The 25,945-nt window shown below is 44.0% G+C and overlaps 1 protein-coding gene across 1 annotated transcript in view; it reads left to right on the forward strand.

Moving 5' to 3' along the window:
- IFT140 (intraflagellar transport 140) overlaps positions 1–25,945 on the forward strand; it is a 681,938-nt gene that overhangs the window by 260,680 nt on the left and 395,313 nt on the right. Inside the window, exon 13 of the mRNA XM_030212528.1 lies at positions 9,342–9,469. Within this exon, the coding sequence (XP_030068388.1) occupies positions 9,342–9,469 (128 nt within the window). The remainder of the gene's footprint in view (positions 1–9,341; positions 9,470–25,945) is intronic.

Below are 25,945 nucleotides of genomic sequence, written 5' to 3' on the forward strand. Positions count from 1 at the left end.
TATGGTAGTGGTGTACAGTTGTCGGTGGTGGGTTTTGGGGGGCTCAGCAGACAAGGTAAAGTAACATAGTAGATGACGGCAGAAAAAGACCTGCACGGTCCATCTAGTCTGCCCAAGATAAACTCATATGTGTATACCTTACCTTGATTTGTACCTGTCTTTTCCAGGGCACAGACCGTATAAGTCTGTCCAGCAGTATTTCCCGCCTCCCAACCACCAGTCCCGCCTCCCATCACCGGCTCTGGCACAGACCCCGTATAAATCTGCCCTCCCCTATCCTAGCCTCTCAAACACCAACCCCTCTTCCCCCCGCTATGTTCCTGGGAACATTTTATGAAAGTCCACGGCAGTGCCCCCTAGGGTGCCCGGTTGGTGTCCTGGCATGTCAGGGGGACCAGTGCACTACAAATGCTGGCTCCTCCCATGTCCAAATGGCTTGCATTTGTATATTTTTGACATGGACGTCTTTGGTTTCGAAAATCGCCGAAGGTCAAAGACGTCCATGTTTAGTGACATCGCAATTTAAGGATGTCCTTGGATTTGGACATCTCTGATGGTATTTTCGAAATGAAAGATGGGAGTCCATCTCGAAAATACGGTTCTCCTCGCCCCCTGGATTTCGACGTTTTGCAAAGTCATCCAAATTGCAACTTGGAAGTTTCTTTCGAAAATGTCCCTACACATCTATTATGATGAGAGTAGCAATTAACAAAATATACTATATGCCGATATACTACAGAGTCTAGCGCAGATATGAAAAAGAAATGAATGACTTACAGCACAACACAAGAATGGTGGGGTATTAGCATGAACTATATTATTGCTAGAGAGAGTTGCCGAGTAAAGTGTGTGCATAATATAGCTAATTACAGATGAGTGGTGTCAAAACAAAAGAACAAATGAACAAAGACACTGGTAAAGACACCTATTGTCTAAGCAAATATTGCTTAATTGTAGATTATAGATGAAATGGAGGTAAAAACTAAATTATTCCTCAAAATATATGATTTCAAAAATTATACAGGAATAAAGTTATATTCAAATATATGTTTGCAATATTTATCTTAAAGTATCACATTTCTCCACTATCATATGAAATCTGCTATTTTATTACTAAACACAATAGAAAACATGTTATTTACTCCATACTACACATTGTTCTCATAATCGAATAAATATTTATTCTATCAGCTGTTTTTTGGCTGAAGAAGGACTATTACTATTATGAAGTAATCCAATATGGTATGATGGGACAAAATTGATTTGTAGAATGCAAGAAATTTCCAATAGAGGACTTTGAATACGATACTCTAAAAATATATGGACATTTTAGGAGAACAATGTGTAGTATGGAGTAAATAACATGTTTTGTATTGTGTTCAGTAATAAAATAGCAGATTTCATATGATAGTGGAGAAATGTGATACTTCAATAAGATAAATATTGCAAACATATATTTGAATATAACTTTATTTCTGTTTAATTGTAGATTAACCAGGACTTCTCAGACAAAAATGTGAAACACAACTACTCAAAAACACGTGCCATAATTTAAGGATGCTGAACATTCTCGATATTTTGTAATGGCTAGCACAAACACTCAGAGGCTAAGAACCAAGTTAAACACTGGAAATAGAGAAACGGAGTTACTTACAACTCTGCACAATGTGTTGTGTACTCCTATGCTAGTATTAGTATCGCTGGCAAAAGACGGTAAGTAAAGTCAACACATTATATATCTGTATGGGAGTTCAAAGTTGAATGATTGAACTAATGCCAAAACACTAAAAAAAAAATGCTGATGCAGAAATTGTCATATAAACAGAAATTGTCCAATTGCAAATAAGTTAAAGTTGCTCAATAAACATTGAGATATGAAAATGAAGTGAAGGGGAAAAAGTACCGTTGTATAAATTATTCTGATGAAATAGTGCAGATTTCAAAATGCCTAACTGGAGAGACTGAGTATAGCCAAATTATCGTATATAAATAGAAGAACTGGCAAATAAAAAAAAATAAAAGAAAATGTATATAAATAAAACTAAAATGACTTAAAACAGTGAATCAGTAAGTTACTAAAAAACTGGCTCACTGCTCCGTAAACTGTGTCCCAACAAAAAATATATATTTTATATAATGGAGCATTAGAGAGGTGATATGAGTAACTCGGCAATCCGTGCATGAATTGTGAGCTAATATAAAGCAAATAGAATCATTAAGACAAAAACTGGCTATAAAGGTTGTGTTCTATTAATACTGACCATAAATTACAGAAAGACAGAGAGGTCTGTCTCCATATTTAATCCATTTGGATATAAAGTATCTAATTCAAAAATGAATTGTTGCTCTTTATGCAAGAGTTGTATATTGACAGGTCCTCCTCTCCATGTTTTGTTTAAAAAACATACAGAACACAGAAGCGAAAATCTTCAAATTTATGTCCCAGAGCAATAGAATGTTCCACTCATGGTTTTATCTTGCATATTTCGTTTTAGTTCACTTCTGTGTTCAATCAACCTTATGTTAAATTTTCACTTTGTTTTACCTACATATGCTAGTCCACAAGAGTATAAAGCTGCATAGATAACACTTTCGGTTTTGCAGTTCGAGAACTGCTTCAACGGTACCTTTTTACCGGTTGAAGGTACAGTGCACTCCATTTAAGTGCATGTCGGATAAGCGCATGCTCTGTTTAACTGCATGCTGTACTTCGGTCCCGTTTTTGGTGCCATCAGTTTCTATGGGGACAAACTTCGGTTTAGCACACCACTGATAAGTGCAAGATTCGCTTACATGCATGGTTTAAGACCGCTCCTTTGCAGGGAAGACTCTGCATAAGTGCGCGAACGGAACATGGAAGCCGATTGGCGGGTGACAACCAACGAGATTTCAAATTTACCGCCCCTTTACCTGCCACAGGCAGAATAAGCAAAAGAATGTTGTTAGAGTGTACACTGGGGTTGTCGTCTCTGTGGAACTGTAAGACTTTAACACTGGTTGAACGAATAGAAGTTTTTAAAAAATTAGAAAACAAACAAAGTCAAGCATCTATTGCTAAAGAATATGGTGTCAATCCCAGTCAAATTTCACGTGTCTTGAAGCAGAAAGACCAGCTTCTGGAAGACTGGCAAAACAATACAAATCCACAACGTAAACGAAAACGGGCGGGAAAAGCTGAGGAGGTAGAAGATGCTCTTCTTCAGTGGTTTTCTCGAGTCAAGAGCAAACAGTTTCCTGTCAGTGGTCCACTGCTTATGGAGAAAGATAACCAGCTAGTTGAAAGTCTTGGACTAACTGAATTCAAAGCCACTGTTGGATGGTTAGAAAGATGGAAGGAGAGAAACATAAAATTCAAGAAACAGCATGGTGAGAAACAAGACACTGATGACGTTGGTGCTGAAAATTGGGTTGTTTCAGTTCTTCCTACCATCTTGAATGAGTTTGCACCTCGTGAAATTTTCAATGCTGATGAAAATGGTCTTTACTGGTGAGCGATTCCTGATGGAACACTTGCATTCAACGATGCCAAAACTACTGGAGGTAAAACGTCGAAGGACCGACTGATGGTCCTCCTTTGCTGCAATATAGATGTGAGTGAGAAGATGGAACCCCTTGTCATTGGAAAGAGCAAACAACCCTGTTGCTTCAAGAAAGTTAAGCGAATTCATGGATGACGGGGGAAATTTGGAAGCAGTGGCTAAAGAAGTTAGACACTAGAATGCGGGCACGTAGGCGTCAGATTTTGTTGCTTTGTGATAATTGTGCTGCACACAGGGATGATGTCAGGCTGTCTAACGTCAAGGTGGTCTTCCTGTCACCAAACACTACCTCTCTGATCCAACCTATGGATCAGGGCATAATAGCCAATTTCAAACAACATTATCGGGCTCTTGTGCTACATCTTCTGATGAGCGTTATGGATGACCAGACTGGTAAGGATAAACGTACTGTTGAACTGGCTCGTAATCTATCACTGTTGGATTCCCTACATATGCAGAAATAAACCTGGAATCGTGTTACACAGGCAACCATTGTGAACTGCTACAAGCAGGCAAGCTTTGTTAAGGATGTGGAGAGGGATGAAACTGATGCAGCTGTTGCAAATGCGTCAGATGAATAGGTTATTGACATCCCAGCCGGTGTTACTGAAGGAGGAGTTTCATCGCTACGTAGCTGTTGATTACGATCTACAAACAGCTGACAGCACTGATGTCGAGATATGCGCCTACTCACAGGCAACAATGGCTGAATGATGAAACAGAGGATGAAATGAGCAGCGAGGCACATGCTGACAAAATTCAACAACCTCCACCTGTCACTTTTGCAAGAGCGCTGGAGAGTCTCAACACCATGCGGGCCTATATGGAGGCCACTGGATGTCAGGGCTATGACAGTTTTTACGTCTGGCAGACGTAGTCTATGGAACTCACAGACCCAATAGTGCTCAGAGGACTATAACTGATTACTTCAAGTATGCCTAATGTCAGTTAATGGAGACTATATACTGCACGTATAATAATAAACAGTACTATACATATGTTTATCAAATGTCAAGCTTCTTTTGGTCACAACGGTTAAGTGCACGCTCTGGTTAACTGCATGCATTTCTTTGATCCCAGACCCTTGCACTTAAGCGGATTGCACTGTATATGGAATATATTGTTTTTCATATTTACAGCACAAACTGAACAACAACCACATGTATAGTGTCCTATAGGCAAATTCTTTATGGGTGTGACAACTTTGGGAAGGGCAGATGGTACAAGTATATCTCTCAAATTTCTTTTATGCTTATTAGACTATAATCAATTTCTTATTATTGAATGTTGTTAGACTTTGTACTAAATGCCAATGTTTTCTCAACATTTTAACGATAGGGTTAGACGTGTGTAAATGGAAGCGTGCAGACAATGTTATTGTTTTCCTTCTTAGTTGGTTGTAATAAATCAGTTCTTAACATTGCTTTCTGATATCTCCTTTTATGTTTCAACGATTTTTATTGATGATTTTGTAAAATATTATCAACAGGTTCTACATGTAACATATTGTAAAGTCAAACCTTCCACATAAATGCTGAGTAAGAAACATATCATCAACATTTTAACCCCTTTCCTCCCCACCTTCCTTCCCCATACCCCACCCTTCTCTCAAATTGTACACATCTAAATTACTATTACAACACATGCAACTTATGTATGTATTCAAACAATCATTTGATCTGATTACTTTTAAGATCTATTAAGTGCGACCACATCCAACTTGTGTCATCTGGAAGTCCTACAGTTGCCTGATTGAGTCCAAACCAGAGGCCTTATTTCTCATATCCTCCCATTCTCCCGTCAGACCGCACTTACGCATTTCTCAAATGAAACAGCTGCATTGTCATGTGACCTATTCAGACTGATATCTCCTTTTAATGTACTTCATTGGGTATCCTTTCTCAGAAAAGTGTCTCTTCATGTCCATAGATCTTACATGGTGTGTGTGGGAATCGGAACATAAATGCTTTAAACATAGAAATTGACTAAAAGGAAGATTCGCCTTGAGTGATGTACTATGGCAGCTTCTATAGTTAAGAAATGTATTAACATCCATAGGTTTCCAGTATATATCAGTTGAAAAGCTTGTTCCATTTATACTGATATTGATGTCTAAAAGAGATATACGTTTCTCATTATAACTCATTTGAAATTTAAGGTTGGTGTCCAAAGTATTTAACCACTTATGAAATTCCTTAAAGTTACAAACTGTCCCTTTCCAAATTAAGAAAATGGCATCAATATATCTGTTCCACAGGTGTATTTTATTAGAAAATGCAGTGTCTGAAGGGTGTCTATTCCTCAAAGTCGCCAACATAAAGATTTGCTATAGACGGTGCAAATGTAGTTCACCACTTTGGGTCCTAAGTTCAGCCCTCTCAGCTTATTCATCAGTCTTCTGTGAGAGACCGTATCAAAGGCTTTGCAGAAATCTAAGTAGATTACATATATTATACGTCCTTCATCCAGTTCTTTGGTCACCCAGTCAAGGAAGTCAATAAGATTTGTTTGGCAGATTTTCCTTTGGTAAAGCCATGTTGCCGCAGGTCCTGTAACCCGTTGACTTCTAGAAAGTTAACTATCCTTTCTTTCATCAGCGACTCCATTATTTTTCCTACCACCGATGTGAGACTTACTGGTCTGTAGTTTCCCACTTCTTCCCTGTCTCCACTTTTGTGAAGAGGGACCACATCCGCTCATCTCCAATCTGTGGAACCTCTCCCGTCTCTAAAGAGCTATTAAATAAATATTTAAGAGGCCCCACCAGGACCCCTCTGAGCTCCTTCAGTATCCTGGGATATGTATCCCATCCAGCCCCATAGCTTTGTCCACCTTCAGATTCTGAAGCTGTTTATAAACTCCTTCTTCTGTAAACTGCACAGTATCCACTCCATTCCCAGATGTTCCCTTGGCAGCCAACCACGGTCCTTCTCCAGGATTTTCCTCTGTGAACACGGAAGAGAAGAAATTGTTTAGCATGTTCACTTTATCTTCATCATTAGCCATTCTCATTATCTTTCAGTCTTGCAATTCCATTCCTATCCTTTCTTCTTTCTCCAGTATATCTGAAAAAGGTCTTATCACCTTTCTTTACATCTTTATTCCGCTTGCACTTTCGCTAGCTGCATTTCCCTCTTTGCTTCTTTGAGTTTAATCCAATAATCTTTTCCGTGCATACTTTTGTATTTCTTGAACAAAGCCTCTTTTGCTCTTTATTTTTCAGCTACTTGTTTGGAGAACTATAAAGGCTTCCTGCTTCTCTTGTTTTTGTTTACTTTCCTTACATGAAGATCAGTTGCCTTATTTATAGCAGCCTTTAGCTTTGACCACTGATTTTCCACATCTCCTATGCCTTCTCACGCTAACAGCTCCTTCTTCAGGTATTCCCCCATTTTATCAAAATCAGTACGTCTGAAATCAAGTACTTGAGTTTTGTGTGTCCTCTTAAAATACTTGGCACAGGTTAAAACACAGTTCCAATGAAAGCACCTTTAATACAATTTCAGCATAAAAAGATGAAATCACTAGAACAGAAGTTCAAAACACAGTTCAATAAAAGCCCTTTAAGACAATACCAGCAGTTGCTTCCCCATGTCTGTCTCAATAGCAGACTATGGACTTTTTCTCCAGGAACTTGTCCAAACTTTTTTTAAACCCAGATACGCTAACCGCTGTTACCACATCCTCCGACAAAGAGTTCCAGAGCTTAACTATTCGTTGAGTGAACAAATTTTTCCTCCTGTTTATTTTCAAAGTATTTTCATGGCAGTTTATGTGAGATTCCAAAGACATATGTTTTAACAATATTCCTAAAATTTTCAAAGATTTTTAAGTTAGACAGTTTAAAAACAGGGAAGATGGTTTCAAAAGAAAATATCTTCAGAAGAAACTTAGTTTTCTCGTTGTTAAGTTTAAGACAATTATTGAACATCCATATAACTATCACAGCCATACAATTATTTGTGGGATTACTTTCACCACTTCATTACTTTCACCACTTCTATTTCTATTGGAATTAGAATTGTAATATTGTCTGCATAAATATAAGCTTTGTGACCTGCTTCTTCCAGTTGATATCCCAGTGATGCCATAAGAACATTGAAGAGCACTGGAGATAGAGGGGAGTCCTGTAGACCTCCGCAGGCCGCATCCCATCTTTCCGAATATTCTCCTTCTAACTTTACTGAATAAGATCATTCAAGAAAGCCTCTAAACCAATGTTGGGCCCATGAGCTCTCATACCAAGTAGAATGCTTTGTCCAGGGATTGAGGACCCATTTTCTGACTCAGCGGTCAGGCAACCCTGAGGCTTCATCTGCAGTGTTAACCGTTCCCCAGAGCTTGAGCCCCTAAGTGCACCTGCCAGCAGGACTTAAAAGGCAGAGGCTGGAGAGACAGGGAGCTAAGAGAAGGTCAGGCAGCGACCGAAGAGTGGTCCAGGTACAGGCTGGGGTCAAGCAGGCAGGCAACGAGTGGTCCAGAGGCAGGCAACAGGCAAAGAGAATTCCAGGAGCAGACAAAGATCCAGAAAACAGAGGAGATACTAAATACACAACTACGAAGGAAGCTTACCAAGGTAGAAGCCGAAGCACTGAAGCAGAGGGAGAACTCCATAGAAATAGTGCTGCTGTCTGACGTCAATAGGAACCAGCTGGAAGAGAGAGCTGTCATAGGGCAGAAGAAAACTAGTGATACAGTCAAAGCCACCAATGGGAGAGGAGCATCCAAGACCCAGAGACCGTCCATGGGCCATAAAAGTCAGAGAGAGAAAGAGAGCAGGAGCCCGTCGCGAAGGTGGCCTATCCCCATGGAGCAGAGAGGTGGGCTGACGATCCAGAGCAGCACCAGGCATTCCCTAACCGGCGCACACAGGACTGCGAGGAGGAGGGCAGCATTGCGTGAGGATGTCAGGTGTGTAGTACTGCACCGGTGGAGATGGTGGGGAGCACTGTGCCGCTGGAGGGAATACCGGGCCAGCTATGGCGGCGGGGATTCCTACGCTGCTGGAGGGCCCCATCACCACCGAGGTGAGGGGCGTGACAACCAACTCAAAACATTCCCTGTTAAACCTATGTTACTTAATATATTTAGAAGCAGGGTATGATCCACAAGATCAAATCTGCTTGAGAAATTAAGAGCTTTTTTCCCCTTTACTCAACAGGGCATGAATGTCAACTATTAATGTGTATAGTAATTTCTCTGTACTAAAGTAAGATCGGAAACCTGATTGTGAATTATGTAAAATATTAAATTTATCCAAATACATTGTTAATTGAGTAGTAACTGTGCGCTCCATAAGCGTGGCAAAAAAAGGAATTGAAACAACTAGCCTATAATTATAAACTAATGCTCAAGATTCCAATTTATTTTTAGGGATAGGAGTTAAAATAATATCATCCATGTAAAAAGGAAAAGAACCTTGAGATAACAGATTTGTCAACCAATCATAGATCTTAATCCTAAATTGTAAAGAAGCTAATTTAATGTATCCTGAAGGACAAGAGTTCATTTGATAATGATTTAGTTTGTAGCTCCTTTTTATGTGGAGGCCTATATCCTTTTTTTTTTAACCTTTGTCTTTATTTTATTAGACCTGTGAATTGATTTATATTTTCTTAGTTTGAACAGCATTCTGTAAATTTATGCCATTTCATAGTAAAGTTTGTAAAATTATGTTTTGTTATTCTTATTTCCTAAAATAGAAGGAATGAATGAAGTTTTAAGATTGTCTTGGCAGGATAAGCTTTATTAAGTGGTTGAGTTTTTATCTTGAATAAGGTTTGTGTGCATCTCCTGTTTCAGGGCACTGTCAAACAACTGTTGGTGTTCTCAGAGTCGGAGGGAAATCCATGTCTTCTGGATGTCTGTGGCAATTTCCTGGCCGCTGCAACAGATTTGGCACATTTCAAAATATTTGATCTCTCTCGCAGGTACTGATGGCTGCAGGAAGATGTCCATTTTTCCTCTTCTTTGTTCTGTCCCTCTAACTCCATAGTTCTAGTAGTGTTTCCCAAAACAATGGAAAACAGAAATGGTTTCCCTCAATCTGAGTCTTACACAATGTTTGCTATTTCAGTGAGATACTCTTTTAAAAAGACCTTTATATATAAAAACACTTTTTTTTTTGTTTTTACTCCTCTTATCTCATGTGTGGTAAAGTAGGATTCCTGTTCTCTGTACAGCTGTGTTTTTTTAAATCTCTTGTACCTCTTTTTTTTTTTTTTTTACTTTCTCGTGTGTTTATTTGGCAAAAGGATTGAAAAACAGCTTAATATACGGACATAATAGTGGTGTTCTAGTCATTTACATGCTTAAATAGGTATTTATTTGTGTAAATGACTTGTTATAGCATATTGACTAGCAAAAAATATGTTTTGGTGGTGCATTCTTTACTGGTGGACATGGGCGAAGTTTGGGCAGAGTACACATGTGCGTACTTAAATGATAGATTACTAAATTGTACACGTTCATTCATATATCTAGGCACAGACATTTAGACTAGCTATAGGACTAATGTAAATGGTCACACCTAGATGTACACACATTCTCTGCCACTTGCACTAGTATTCTATAAAGAAAAGTAGATAGTACATTTCTTTAGAGGCCAACCAAAACTGCTTTTTTCAGTTTAGGCCTAAACTGCCACCAAAACTGTCTGAAAGGTTTTGGCTGAAACTAAAGCCTCACCAAAACTCAGCATCTGGTTTGGTTGTGTGAATGTGAACCAGTTAGGGCTGCTGGGGATTTAAACAATGAAAGGCATATTTAGGGTTACCATATGGCTCCAGAAAAAGGAGGACACATTGATCCAGTCCGGGTTTCGCTTCCATTGAAAGCAATGGAAGTAAAACCCAGACTGGTTCAATCTGTCCTCCTTTTTCTGGAGCCATATGGTAACCCTAACTGCATGGCCATGCGGTGGGGAGTATTTACCACCACCCATTGAGGTGGCAGTAAGGGATCCCGTGGTAACCTGGCAGTAACTGGGCAGCGATTTTACCACTGGGTTAGCACAGTGGAAAAATTCCAAAAATATTTTCTGGTGTGCCGAAAATGACACACACTGAAGCCTGAATTACCATTGGAGGCTGCATTGGTCCAGCTGTAGTTGCCAATATTTTACCTCCAAGCCAAATAACATCCACACACAGACTGCTAATGAAAACAAACTAAATGCAAAAGTGCTTTTACAGTGACTGACATTGCACTATATTCAGAGTGACAACTGACATCATAGCCCCACCAAGAAGCTAATTCCTAAGGAGCTTGTTATCTTAAATTTAAGCTCTCTACTATATAAACTATTATTATTATTTATTTTTATTTATTTGGATTTTGCTCACACCTTTTTCAGTACTAGCTCAAGGTGAGTTACATTCAGGTACACTGGGTATTTCTCTGTCCCTGGAGGGCTCACAATCTAATTTTGTACCCGAGGCAATAGAGGGTTAAGTGACTTGCCCAAGATCACAAGGAGTAGCAGTGGGATTTGAACTGGCCATCTCTGGATGTCAAGACTGGTGCTCTAACCACTAGGCTACTCCTCCACTATTGGGCAAGATCATAAATGCATTACTCGCAATTGAAGTACCAAAAAAAAAAAAAAGAATACAATAACTAGCACCTCCCGCCCCCCCCCCCCCCCCCGGGGCTTCCTTATAATTCCTGGTGGTCTGTTTTGTATTCAGGTCAAGACCAATGCTCCAGTTATGGCAGCCATTTTGAGAGCAGTGACAGAATGGGCAGGAATAACTGGGGATCACTCATGCCCTAGCTACACACCTAGATTACCAAGGATTGTAAGAGATATGGTGATGGAGGGGCAGAGTCTTGGGGGAGGGGTAACTCCTGGTTGGGGGGAGTGCGAAGAAAGGAACAAGAGGGACAAAGCACAAATTCTCAGCTTCTACCAAAAACACGTGGTCATTTTTGACCAAAACTGAAACTATGACTGAAAATGAGAATAACCTATTGGCCGAAATAAGAACTGGGCCAAAAATGGATTTTGAGCCATTTTTGGTGCTGTAATCAAATTCAGTCAGCCTCTACTTTTCTTTATAGAGTTAAAATAGGTGCCTGTAGTAGGTGCCCTGTTCTAAAATTATCCTCATTGTACACAAACTGAAATTGATTTACACAACAGTTCTGCATTATTTCTGCCAAGCGAATACAATAGTAAATGATATATCACTATTTTTGGGCATTTTAAATATTTTCATAAATGTACATGACATAATATTATCGGTGAATGGTACCTATAACAAAAACATCTAATGCTGACCTTGAATACTCTTAATTATCTTAATTGTGCCTTTTACTATACCATTCACCACTGCTGTACCCTAATGTGCAATTTTGGATGGACCTGAGCCCAGTTTAACATTTTTTCCCTGCCATCCCCCTAGTGAACCCAATTATAAATAACTAAGTTGGCTAGGATCCCCAAGCCCCTCCAACAGCCAGAACACTCTCCTACACTCTGTAGTCGATGGCACCATCAACGCTCCACTAGCGCACTGGTCCCCTCTGTGTACGCAAAGTTTTTGTACAGGCATTGGCTCATGGACGGTGCTGATGACAGTGCTGCTGACTGCTGAGTGTGGGGAATGTTCTGGCCGCAAGAGGAGGACTTCTATTCTGCTAGTAATCCTAATTAGTTTTTTTTTGTCTAATTCAAGTTTCCTTGTGGTCCATGCTCCAGGTTTGACATTATATAATTCAAGGATATTCAGTGCTGTTATCCACATAGTGAATGGCATTGTCCTATCCTTATTGAGATAGCTATCTGGACAGAAGACTAAATATCACCAATTTCTGGATAAATTGCTGCTCCATCCATGCATTGCCCTGACACAATCCAGATAGTGCTCAGGCAGTCTGGAAGGATTTTCAGTGGCACCATCAATATAGTGCCACTGAAAGTCCACAGGTAGTACTTGCTAGCTCAATTTTTGCTTTTGAATTGGAGGATCTTGTTTTTTTTTGCATGAACGCTCAGATCTTTTACAGATCATGTGTGTGTGTGTTTCTTTGTAATCTTTTTATTAGGTTTCAAGTCATTAGCATACAACATTCGATTTTCCATACACATGGAAAAATTAGGAAAGATATACATAAAACTTGCACCTCCATGTGGAAGTTTAGACATACAAATATAATTTCTAAGATGAATCCCTCCCCCTACCCCATACACACACACACACACACACACTTCCCCTACATTTACATATTTGACATTGATTTCACGGCAGTTGTATTTTTTGGCAATAAATCCAGGAAAAAGTCCCCAATACCTTTAAAAAATGTGGACTGTACAGTAAGACCATATTCAAAATGGGTACCCTAACTTGGGGCTTACAGTGCCTTCAGCCCAGTCATAAACTCTCTTCATGTTATCTGTGTTCTCAGGTGACAAAGATATTCATGACCTTGAAGAACAGCATGAGGTTGGTACTTCTAAGTCCAGTCCATCAGTACTAGCATCGGTGGCATTGGTCTCAAAGAGTACAGGAACTGCACTAGATACTGGCGATGCATTGATATTGGGAGTGTATCAATCACGGTCAATCTCAAAATGGAAGAATTCATTCTCCTTTGTTGATACAGAAGACTCACAATGATAAGCATTGGTTTGCCAGGAAGCATTGACACTGTACCCCATTAGAATATGGCACTGAGAGCATTGAGGTACTATATTCTCTGGTATTCTGTGACCTCACTGAGAACTGTTCATCCTCTTCTATTCCAGCAGAGTCATGAAAGCCTCTAAGGATTCATGTCCAAGCCACCCAAAATACTATAAATGATTGAGCAGCATGTGGACATTCCTGCTGGAACTCTTTGCTTTTGGCTTTGGCAGTCTTTGCGGAAGAGCTCAAAGATCAATGAGCTCCTAAAATGATTCCTTGGTTAATGTTGACACCTCACCTTCACCATTGTTCTTATACATGGAGCCTCTTAGCTTATCCTAGAGATTCATGCAATACCTGGAGGAGATTCATCAATGCCAAAACCTCAAAGGGTCTCGGAGTTGATGTCTTCCACATTATGGTTAGTCACTAGTGAGTCGAGGAGGAGCTTTCATGAGACACAGATGGACATCTATGTCTAGACACTCTCAGTTGAGGTCAACCTCCACTGAAGTATAGAAGTCTAACCAGGCTGAGACCCAGAATTCCCCTTTAATTCTTTATTGGATGAGATCTTGAGCACTCCTGGGATTCTGATTACAAGTCTACTCAGTTCTCTGACCATCTGATCCAGCTCCTCCCTATGAAAGGAGAAAGTTCCTATCTAAAGAACATTCCTTTATTGATTTTATATGGGAAATGGCAGAAGCCAATCAATTTGTTAGCATGAAAGAGGAACTCAGGGCAGAAACAGTTGAAATCCTCTATTTTCTCAACATTCTCAATTAAGATATGATACTGCCCATTCACAGAATCTTTAAAGGGGTTCAAACAAGCAAGTGGGAGATCCTCCTCTGTACATATCTCAGATTTGTAATATTTAGCCATCACTATCACTATTGTGTTCTGCCCTCTTTTGATGATTGGTCAAGAGCACATTTCAGGAAGGATCCCAAAGGCCCATGGATATAACCATCCAGGTGATTGAGTCATTAGAGTTCCTCATAAGTGATCTCAAATAAGCCCATTGCCTCCATTGGACTCATAGGAAAGGGTTATCAACTTGGGATCCACTTTGAGAGAAATACAAATGAGTCCGCAAACATCAGCATGGAGAATATTGAGCCATGTGACTTTAAAAGGGCATGTATCTCTCCTGGCACATCTCAGAATAAAGCTGGCCTAAAGTACCTTGCACACTCACAGACAGATGATCAAAACCCTGCGCTGTTCCAAACAGCGCTCCAAAAATAGCGCTGGAACAGCGCAGGGCATTATTAGACTTATGATCAGAGATAATTGCATGCAAATTTAAACACGCAATTATCTCTGATCATGGGGTAGAAGTGTGGGAGAATTGTGCCTGAGCCCAAACCTGTGAAACACAGGGGCTGGAGGTCCATGGGACCACCAGGCCCCAACTACCCCTGCCCTGAGCAACAGGGTCTGGAGGTCCGCCGGACCTCCGCTCTCCCTGACGAATCCCCCCCCCCCCCCCCCAGGTTCAGGGAGGGCTGGTGATCCGGTAGGTCTCCAACCCCGCCAACTCCCCCAGCAAAGGGTCCCTGGTGGCCTAGTGGGCAACCAGCAACCCCCCCCCCCCAGCGACAGGGGGGCTGGAGATCCGGTGGGTCTCCAGCCCCCCCTAGTCCCCCAGCAAGGGGTCCCTGGTGGTCCAGTCCCCCCTACCCCCTTACCTTGTGTGTTGGAGGAGTGAGGGTAGCCTGCCTCCCTCCTCTTCCTGCGACGCCGCAAAATGGCGGTGCCCAGCCCTGCCCAGTATATCCTGGGATGCGCTGGGTGGGGCTTTACACCATATAAGGGAGTTTCTCCCTTATATGGATTGTAGCCCTGCCTAGTGCATCCCAGGATACACTGGGTAGGGCTGGGTGCCGCCATTTTGTGGTGTTGCAGGAAGAGGAGGAAGGCATGCTACCCTCCCTCCTCCAACAGACAGAGAAGCTAGAACCGTGGACTCTTTTGGGAGGAAGAATGTTTCGGGCCTCTATGCTTGTGTTATGCAAACAATCATATCAGCTTTTCACAAGCATCTACTTATGGGACTCGATGTACAAGTTGCTAAATTTGGCTGACTTTCTCCCTCCAGAGCAGGCCAGGTTGCTTCGCCAGTTGGCCAAGCAGCAGAAAATGTGTTGTAAATTCTTGGCTGGGGCGCCAACGACACTCTGATGTGGCATCCAGGTTCTTTGCACAAGGTATAGAGATGCACAGACTCTCATGGCTGCGTGTCTCTGACTTTAAACCGATTGTTCAGCAGAGATTGGTGGATGCCTCATGTCAGGGGGATAACCATTTTGGAGAGAAGGTTGAAAAGGTCACTGGCCAGATCAAGACACACACTTTTACCATCTCTTCTGTCTCCTACCAGGTGCCTTCTGCATCTGCCTCCACGGGAAAGATATGAAAAAACAAATCGAGTAATGTTCATTGAATCTTTTGGCAAGTCGAGAAGGGGTGCCTACTACTCGCAGAGGCATAGGTTCGCCACCTCCTCTCGCCCACCTTCTCATGCTTAGCCCCACAGTGCTTGTTTTCATCAACAGGTGTGCCTTAGGCCCCTTCTGCTCCCCAGTCCAAGCAAGGGATGAGCTTTTGACTGGCTCCAGCAGAGCATTGGCCCATCGAAGTGTCTGACCCGGATGAATTGCCGGTTGGGGGAGGCTGAAGTTTTTTCACAAAAGGTGGCCCTTTGTAACCTCCGACCTGTGGGTTCTTCAAATAGTCTGTCTCGGGTACACCCTCAGTTGGTGTCAGAAACCTTTAAATTACCCACTGAGCGTTTATTCCTTCAGCTCTCAGCATGAGCTCGAACAGGTATTTGCAGAGGAACTCTCAGCTTTTCTGAAGACCCATGGGGTCCAACCTGTTCCACCAGGGGAAGAAGGGCAGGGATTCTATTTCAGGTACTTCCTCGTGCAAAAGAAGGCAGGGGGGATGCATCCCATCCTAGACCTAAGAACCCTGAACAAATTCCTGATTAAAGAAAAGTTCAGGATGGTTTCCCTGGGCACCCTTTTCCCCATGATTCAGGAAAACAATTGCCTATGCTATCAGGACTTAAAGGATGCGTATACACACATCCTAATACTTCCAGCTCACCAGAAGTATTTACAGTATCGGCAGGAAACACGGCACTTCCAGTAGCAAGTGTTTCTATTTGGCCACATGTCAGCTCCCAAGGTATTTACCAAATGTCTAGTGGTAGTCGTAGCATTCATACACAGACTGAGAGTCCATGTGCTCCATTATCTTGATGAGTGGCTGGTGAAGAGCAGTGCACCGTCGAAAGGCAGTGCTCGAAAATCCATGTGGAGCATTATTTGGGTGCTCGAGGTACTAGGGTTTGTTTTAAACCACCCCCTACACCCTGCTCAGCAATCGGAGTAGAGCCCTGCTCGATATGCAGAAGGTTTGAGCCTTCCTCCCAGGGCTGAGAGTGTACACTCTAGTTGCACTAGCTTCTTGAGTTCGAACCTCTCAGCAGGTCACGGTTCGACAGATATTGCAGTTGGTGGGACACATGGCATCCATAGTTTATATGGTGCCCGTGACACATCTTCACATGAGAACTGCCCAGTGGACCCTAGCTTCTCACTGGTGCCAAGCCACTGGGAACCTGGAAGATGTCATCCAAGTGTCCTTGGAGCTTGCTTGCTCCCTGTTGTGGACCATTTGATCCAATTTGACTCGGACTTCCATTCCAAATTTTTCAGCCGCAAAAAGTGCCGATGATGGATGCATCTCACCTGGGGTAGGGAGGTAATGTAGATGGTCTGCTTGGTCCGCCCAGGAAGCAGATCGCCAAATCAATCTCCTGGAGCTTCTGGCTATTTGGAACACTCTAAAGGGTTTCAGAGATCGGCTGTCTCACCAAATTGTACTGATTTAAATGGACTATCAAGTTGCAATGTATTACACCAACAAGCAGAGAGGCACTGGATCACACCGTCTGTGTCAGGAGGCTGTTTGGATGTGGCGTTGGGCTGTCTGGCATGGTATGCTCCTTTGTGCCAATTATCTGGCAGACTGAGCAGGGTCATGCAACCGCACAAGTGGTCTGTCAACATGGGCATTGCTTCGAGATCTTCCGAGCATTGGGCACTGCCTCAGTGGATCTTTGCCACTCACATCAATCACGATGTCCCTCAGTTCCGTTCTAGGCTCTAGGCCCACGACAGACTAGTGTTGGATGGCTTCCTCATTCGTTGTGGGACAGGGTCTTCTGTATGCGTACCCTCCCATACCTCTTGTGGGAAACACTTTTTTTAAATTCGAGCAAGACCGTGGGGCCATGATATGGATCACTCCTTATTGGCTTTGACAGGTCTAGTTCCATCTTCTTCTAGAGTTATCTAGAAGAGTGTTTTCCGACTTTCATCATGCAGAACGAGAGATCTGCTCTTCATCCCAACCTCCAGTCTCTGACCCTCAGGGCCTGGATGTTGAGAGCCTAGAATTTGCTTCCTTGGATCTGCCAGAGGGTGTCTCCCAGGTCTTGCTGCCTTCCAGCAAAATATTCCACTAAGAGGTGTTACTCTTTTAAATGGAGGAAGTTTGTCTGGTATGAGGGCAAGACCTTAGATCCCATTTCATGTCCTACACACCCTGCTTGAATACCTTCTGCACCTTAAGACCAACTCTGTAAGGGTTCACTTCCGTGTGATTAGTTCTTATCATTGTGTAGAGGGTGAACCTATCTCTGAACCACCTCTAGTTATTTGCTTTGTGAGAGGTTTGCTTTTCTCAAAGACCCCTGTCAAACCTCCACCAGTGTCATGGGACCTCAGTGTTGTTCCCTGGCTGATGAAAGCTCCTTTTGAGCTACTAGATTCCTGCCTTCTAAAATACTTGACCTTGAAGGTCATTTTCTTGGTGGCTGTTACTTCAGCTCGTGGAGTTGATGAGCTTCAGGCCTTAGTAGTAGTTGTGCCTTATGCCAAATTTCATCACAACAGAGTAGTCCTCCTTACACACCCTAAGTTCCTGCCAAAGGTGGTGGTGTAGTTTCATCTGTACCAGTTGATTGTCTTGCCAACATTCTTTCTCCAATATTGTGCCCATCCTGGCAAGAGCACCTTTCACACCTTGGACTGCAAAAGAGCATTGGCCTTTTACATGGAACGGACTAAGCCCCACAGACAGTCTGCCCAACTTTTTATTTCTTTTAATCCCAACAGGATGGGGGTCACCATCAGGAAATGCTCAATCTCTAATTGTCTGGCAGGTTGCATTTCTTTCAATGATGCCCAGGCTTGGCTGACTCTGGAGGGTCATGTCAAGGCTCACAATGTCAGAGCCATGGCTGCTTCGGTAGCCCACTTGTAGTCAGCCTCTATTGAATCAATTTGCAAGGCTACATGTAGTCTTTGGTCCACACAGTCATCATCACACTATTGCCTTGATCTGGATACCCGATGCGACAGGTGGTTTAGACAGACAGTATTGCAGAACCTTTCTTGGGGTCTAGAATCCAACTCCACCCTCCTGGGCCTGTTTCTTCTTTTCCATGCTGCACTCTCACGTAGTTTGTATATAGTTTCAGGTTAACCTGTGTTGTGTCCTCGCTATTTCGTGTCCCAGTTGACCAATGGTTTTTGTTTTCAGTGAGCCTGATAGCTAGGGATTCCCCATACGTTAAAATAAATAGACCTGTTTGTCCTCGGCGAAAGTTAAGATACTTAACCTGTAGCAAGAATTCTCCGAGGACAAGCAGGCTGCTTGTTCTCACATGTGGGTCGGCGTCCACAGCGGCCCAGGAATGGAGATTTTTCCAACAAAAATCCATAGAGCTTTGTGACAGCTTCCGGAGCGTGGCCATCTTCCTGCCTGCATGTGTCCGATCCCGCCTCAATTTCTTTTTCCAGGGAGGAGAGTGGCTGCATATTGGTCTCTCTTCCTCAAGCCCAGAGAAAGACTTCAGCGTTTGCGCTGTTTGTTCGTGCTTTCTTTTTGTTTTAAGTTGCCCCTTTTGTCGTTTTCTTTTCCAGTTAAAAAAAAAAATCCTTATATTCTATTTTTCCCCCTTTTTAAGTTTTCTTTCGCTTTCGTCTGGCCTTCTTAGGCTGTGTGTACACGGTTCTCATTTTTGTGCCCCTCTGTTGGCATAATTGAGCCTTTTGACTTCGCCGCCGCGATTTTTCCGCTCATGTCATCGAAGCCTCCCAGCAGCTTCAAAAAGTGTGCTCGGTGCCAGCGGTCGATCTTGGGTACTGACCCGCACGTGTGGTGCATCCAGTGCCTTGGGCCCGACCATCGCCCAGACGCTTGTAAGTTGTGTCTGAGCTTGAAAAAGCGGACACAGGTGTCGAGAAGAGCTCTTCGGGACCATCTTTTCGGGCGTCAATATTGGTACCGCGGTTGGCGGCGTCGATATCGGCACCGGGGATGGCATCAACATCGGGAGCGCAGGTAATATCTGTCCGGACATCACCACTTGCTGGGAGTAGTGAGCCGTCGAGTGGGTCTCCACCTGTCTCGAAGGCTCCTGCTGTGCAGGCCCACTGGGACCGACCGCTGTCGGACCCCACCCCGAGGAGGCGTGTGGATTCCACGTCCTCGTCGGTACCGAGGAGTACCAGTGACGTGCTTTGAGCGAAGACGAAGAAGCATCATCATCGGTCTCCTTCGAGGCACGGTACCGGAAGCTCCGGGGCATCGAGGGATTCGGCACCCGAGAAGCGTCGACGCCGGGAGGAGCGCTCCCCCTCCATACAAGAGGTGTCTGTGCGTCGATCTTCGGACAGCCCTTTACCACCTCCCAGGCCTCCACAGATTCTGATGCCGACTTCTGCACCGACCCCACAGCCTTTCCCGGCAGAGACTCTGGACGAGCGCATCCGAGCCATTCTTCCAGGGCTTCTGGAAGGGCTGCTGCGTCAGTCTGTTCCAGTACCGGGGGTGCTTGCGCCCTCGGTACCATTGATGGAAGCGGCAGCTGGCTTCAGGCCTGTGGTGAGGTCCCCGACGCCGCTGCCGCTTGCGGCATCGTCCTCGGCTGTCACCCAAGTCGACTCCCCGTCGACATCGCTGGAGGGAGCTTCATCGCCACCGGCACTGGAGTCGACTTCTCAACATCACCATCGAGGACGTGGTTCCTCGGCATAGAGATGGGCCCGGTTTCGGTCTGCAGTCAGAGAACTCTTTTCCTTTTTTTTTATTTATTTTTTTATTTATTTATTTATTTATTAACTTTTCATAACTTTACAAGCATTATACTTGCAACATGAAACACAGATATGATTAATACACAACATCCAAATAGGAATAAAATTATTCTAAAGAAAAACATTAATGTTTCATCATATCTTCCTTTGACCACAATTAGAGAGGAAGGAGTCAAAATTGTTCAGGGGAACACAAAAAAAGAAAAATTATAGGAAAAGGCCTAGCCTTAAATACCACCATAGAATACTTTATGTTGGTTTTATCATTTGACAAGCTTTTTCATATTTATAAATTCTCTCAATTGTGTTGGTACAAAAAACACATACTTTATGTTTAGATATTTTATAACACACTTGCAAGGATAAGCAAGTAAAAAAGTTGCCCCTAAAGACCTGGTTTCCTCTCTCATTTCCAGAAACTGTTTTCTTCTTTCTTGAGTGATTTTAGTCACATCAGGAAATATCCACAATTTCTGTCCACAAAGTTGTTGCTGTATATTTTTAAAATAAAGTTTTAATACAGCATCAAAGTCTTGTTCAAATACAAAAGATACTAAGAGGGTAGCTCTGGTTACAACCTCGGTCAAGGAGTCTTCCAATATCTGTGAAATGTCCTTCAATTCTTCAGCTTCCTCCAAAACACCTTCTCGATCTTTTTTTGTAGGTAAAAAATAAATCTTATTTATCGGCGGAATATTTTGAGCTGAAAATTTTAAATTCTCCAGAAGAAACTTTTTGAACAAATCATATGGTAACATTCCTACTGGTTTGGGGAAATTAAGAATTCGCATATTCAATCGCCTATTATAGTTTTCTATTTGTTCAATCCTTTGACGCATAGACATATTATCTTTCATCACTGCAATAAATTTTTCATTTGTTTTTACAGCTTCTTCCTGAGAGTGTTTTTCCTGATCTTTTAAATCCTGCTTCAGCTTATCCAAAGATTGGGATAGCTGGCCTACAGTGTTGGCAAGTTTTTTAGTCTCTTGAGTAGAATTTATAATTAAATCTTGCATTTTTTGCATTGACTGCCAAAGCATGTCAAGCGTTACCACTCTGGGCGGGTTCTCCCGCGTTGTTTTACCTTCAACAGCCGACTCCAACTCTGGGATGGTACCCTCTCCCCCGACCACATCGCCTCCGACTTCCGGGGCTTGTAGTTCGGCAATCCCTTCCCGAATCGCGGCTGGACAGAGTGGAGTACCAACAATCGGGGGAGATAAAGAGGTCTCAACTTCCAACGACGTCCGAGCCCCTGCACTGGCGTCTAGCGGATTTCCTCCTCCCGAATCACCTGGTGGACACCGAATTGCAAATCCGTCCAGAGTTCGCTGCATCGGGGAAGACGTAAGAGCCTGAGAAGGTAAGGCTCTCACCGACCCTTTTCGCTTATGGGGCATTATTTTTTGAGGAAAATCAGGTTCAACAGCGAATTGTTCTGAGCAGGTTTACAGCGTTCAACGTATCGGCGCCATCTTGACTCCTCCCCCCAGAGAACTCTTTTCCGACACCGACGAGGATACCTTGTGGGAGGAAGAGGAGAATCCCAGATATTTCTCTTCTCAGGAGTCTTGTGTCTTCCTTCTGATCCTACTCCTTCACCAGAAAGAAAGCTTTCTCCCCCAGAGAGTTTTTCTTTCTCTTCATTTGTCCAGGACATGTCTGTGGGCATTCCCTTCCCTGTGCTAACTGTGGATGAGCCCAGGACAGAGATGCTCAAGGTCCTTGACTATCCTTCGCCACCTAAGGAGTCATCCACTGTCCTCTGCATAATGTCCTTAAGGAGACATTGCTAAGGAACTGGATGAAACCACTATCTAATCCCACCATTCCCAAGAAAGCTGAGTCCGAGTATCGAATTCACGGGGAACCTGAGTTGATGAAGTCGCAGTTACGTCACGACTCTATGGTTGTGGATTCTGCTCTCAAGAGAGCCAGGAGTTCTAGAGACTTTGCCTCGGTGCCCCCGGGACGGAAATTTAGAACCCTGGACTCTTTTGGGAGGAAGACCTATCAGTCCTCCATGCTCCTGTCCAAGATTCAATCATACCAGCTCTATACAAGCATCCACTTGCGGAATAATGTGAGGCAACTGGCGAACTTGGTCGATAAGCTCCCTTCGTAGCACGCCAGGCCTTTTCAGGAGGTGGTCAGGTAGCTGAAGGCGTGTCGTAAATTCCTGTCCAGGGGTGCTTATGACTCTTTTGATGTTGCATCCAGATCCGCTGCTCAAGGTATAGTGATGCGCAGACTCTCATGGCTGCGTGCCTCTGACCTGGACAATCGGACCCAGCAGCGGCTTGCGGATGTTCCTTGCCAGGGGGATAATATTTTTGGTGAGAAGTTCGAGCAGGTGGTAGAGCAGCTCCACCAGTGGGAAACCGCCCTCAACAAACTCTCCCACCGGGCGCCTTCAGCATCTACCTCAACAGGTAGACGATTTTTCAGGGGAAGGAGGAATGCTCCATATACTTATAATAAGTGTAGATACAATCCACCTTCCTGACAGCCTTCCCTTATCTCGACGATTGGCTGGTGAAGAACACCTCAGAGGCAGAAGCTCTACAGTCCATGCAGATGACTATTCAACTGCTGGAGCTGCTCGGGTTTGTTATAAATTACCCCAAGTCCCACCTTATTCCTGCTCAGAAACTGGAATTTATATGAGCTCTGCTGGACTCGCAGACGGCTCGTGCCTATCTTCCCGAGGCGAGGGTAGACAGTCTTCTATCCCTCGTTTCCTTGGCCCGGGCGTCTCAGCAGATAACGGCTCGGCAGATGTTGAGGCTTCTGAGCCATATGGCCTCCACAGGTCATGTGACACCCATGGCCCGCCTTCATATGAGATCTGCTCAATGGACCCTAGCTTCCCAGTGGTATCAAGCTGCAGGGGATCCAGAGGATGCAATCCAGCTGTCCACCGATTTTCACAATTCCCTTCAGTGGTGGACAATTCGATCCAATTTGACCTTGGGACGTCCTTTCCAAATTCCTCAGACACAAAAAGTGCTGACAATGGATGCATCCCTCCTGGGGTGGGGAGCTCATGTAGATGGGCTTCACACTCAAGGAGTTTAGTCCCTCCAGGAACCAGGTCTTCAGATCAATCTCCTGGAGTTGCGAGCGATCTGGAACTGGAACGCTCTAAAGGCTTTCAGAGATTGGCTGTCCAATCAAATTATCCAAATTCAGACGGACAATCAGGTTGCCATGTACTACATCAACAAGCAGTGGGGCACCGGATCTCGCCCCCTGTGTCGGGAAGCTGTCCAGATGTGGCTTTGGGCTCGCCGTCACGGCATGTTTCTCTAAGCCACGTATCTGGCAGGTGTAAACAACAGTCTGGCCAACAGGTTGAGCAGGATCATGCAACCTCACGAGTGATTGCTCAATTCGCACATAGTGCGCAAGATCTTCCAAGCGTGGGGCACCCCCTTGGTGGATCTTTTCGCCACTCCGATCAATCACAAGGTCCCTCAGTTCTGTTCCAGACTTCAGGCCCACGACAGACTAGCATCGAATGCCTTTCTCCTTCATTGGGGGAAGGGCCTTCTGTATGCATATCCTCCCATACCTCTGGTGGGGAAGACTTTGCTGAAACTCAAGCAAGATTGCGGAACCATGATTCTGATTGCTCCCTTTTGGCCACGTCAGATTTGGTTCCCTCTTCTTCTGGAGTTGTCCTCCGAAGAACTGTGGAGATTGGAGTGTTTTCCATCCCTCATCACTCAGAACCAAGGGGCGCTTCTGCATCCCAACCTCCAGTCTCTGGCTCTCACTGCCTGGATGTTGAGAGCGTAGCTTTCGCTTCCTTTGATCTTTCTGAGGGTGTCTCCCGAGTCTTGCTTCCAGGAAAGATTCCACAAAGAGGTGTTACTCTTTCAAATGGAGGAGGTTTGCCATCTGGTGTGACAGCAAGGCCCTAGATCCTCGCTCTTGTCCTACACAGACCCTGCTTGAATACCTTCTACACTTGTCAGAGTCTGGTCTCAAGATCGTAAGAATTCATCTTAGTGCAATTAGTGCTTTTCATTATCGTGTGGAAGGTAAGCCTATCTCTGGACAGCCTTTAGTTGTTCGCTTCATGAGAGGTTTGCTTTTGTCAAAGCCCCCTGTCAAACCTCCACCAATGTCATGGGATCTCAATGTCATTCTCACCCAGCTGATGAAGCCTCCTTTTTGAGCCACTGAATTCCTGCCATCTGAAGTATTTGACCTGGAAGGTCATTTTCTTGGTGGCCGTTACTTCAGCTTGTAGAGTCAGTGAGCTTCAAGCCTTTGTAGTGCATGCTCCTTACCTCAAGTTTCATCACAACAGAGTAGTCCTCCACACTCACCCTATGTTCTTGCCGAAAGTGGTGTCGGAGTTCCATCTGAACAAGTCAATTGTCTTGCCAACAATTTTTCCCCGTCCTCATTCCCGCTCTGCTGAACGTCAGTTGCACACATTGAACTGCAAGAGAGCATTGGCCTTCTGTGTGGAGCGGACAAGCCCCTTCAGACAGTCCGCCCAAATGTTTGTTTTTTTTCTTTTGATCCCAACAGAAGGGGAGTTGCTGTCGGGAAATGCACCATTTCCAATTGGCTAGCAGATTGCATTTCCTTCACTTATGCCAAAGCTGGGTTGACTCTTGAGGGTCATGTCACGGCTCATAGTGTTAGAGCCATGGCAGCGTTGGTGGCTCACTTGAAGTCAGCCATTATAGAAGAGACTTGCAAGGATGCGACGTGGTCATCAGTCCACACATTCACATCTCATTACTGCCTTCAGCAGGATACCCGACACGACATTCGGTTTGGGCAGTCGGTGCTGCAGAATCTGTTCTAGGTTTAGAATCCAACTCCACCCCCCCTAGGCCCATTTTTGTTCTGTTCCAGGCTGCACTCTCAGCTGTTTCTTCGTAGGTCAATCTTTTGTTATGTCCTCGCTGCTGCGAGGCCCAGTTGACCTTCTTTGTTGTTTTGAGTGAGCCTGGGGGCTAGGGATACCCCACATGTGAGAACAAGCAGCCTGCTTGTCCTCGGAGAAAGCGAAGTTACTTACCTTTAGCAGGTATTCTGCGAGGACAGCAGGCTGATTGTTCTCACCAGCCCGCTCTCTTCCCCTTCTGGAGTTGATGTTGTTCTTTATTTGCTTTTTGATATAACTGAGGCAGGAATGGACGCGCACGGGGGAAGATGGCCGTGCATATGCGGAGCAAGTGCCCCGCGCTCTGGATGCTGTCGCAAAGCTCTATGGATTTTTGCTGGAAAAATCTCCGTTCCTGGGCCGCTGTGGCCGCCGACCCACATGTGAGAACAATCAGCCTGCTGTCCTCGGAGAATACCTGCTACAGGTACGTATCTTCGCTTTCTCAGAGGACAGCAGGCCTTATATTCTCACAACCCTCATGCCTCCCCTTGGAGTTGTCTCCATTTTTGTCTTTTTATTATATGTTCTGTAGTACTGCGGTAATTGCGCTCTCGTGGCGGCGGGAAGGCATTTGTGCATGCACAGTGGAGCGTGTCTTGCGCTTGTGCTCCACAAAAATAGCTTGTCATAAGATCTGGACCAGGCAATGCAGGATCACATTACCCATAGATGAGAATA

The sequence above is a fragment of the Microcaecilia unicolor genome, chromosome 8 (genome assembly GCF_901765095.1).
Source record: "Microcaecilia unicolor chromosome 8, aMicUni1.1, whole genome shotgun sequence".
NCBI lineage: Eukaryota > Metazoa > Chordata > Amphibia > Gymnophiona > Siphonopidae > Microcaecilia > Microcaecilia unicolor.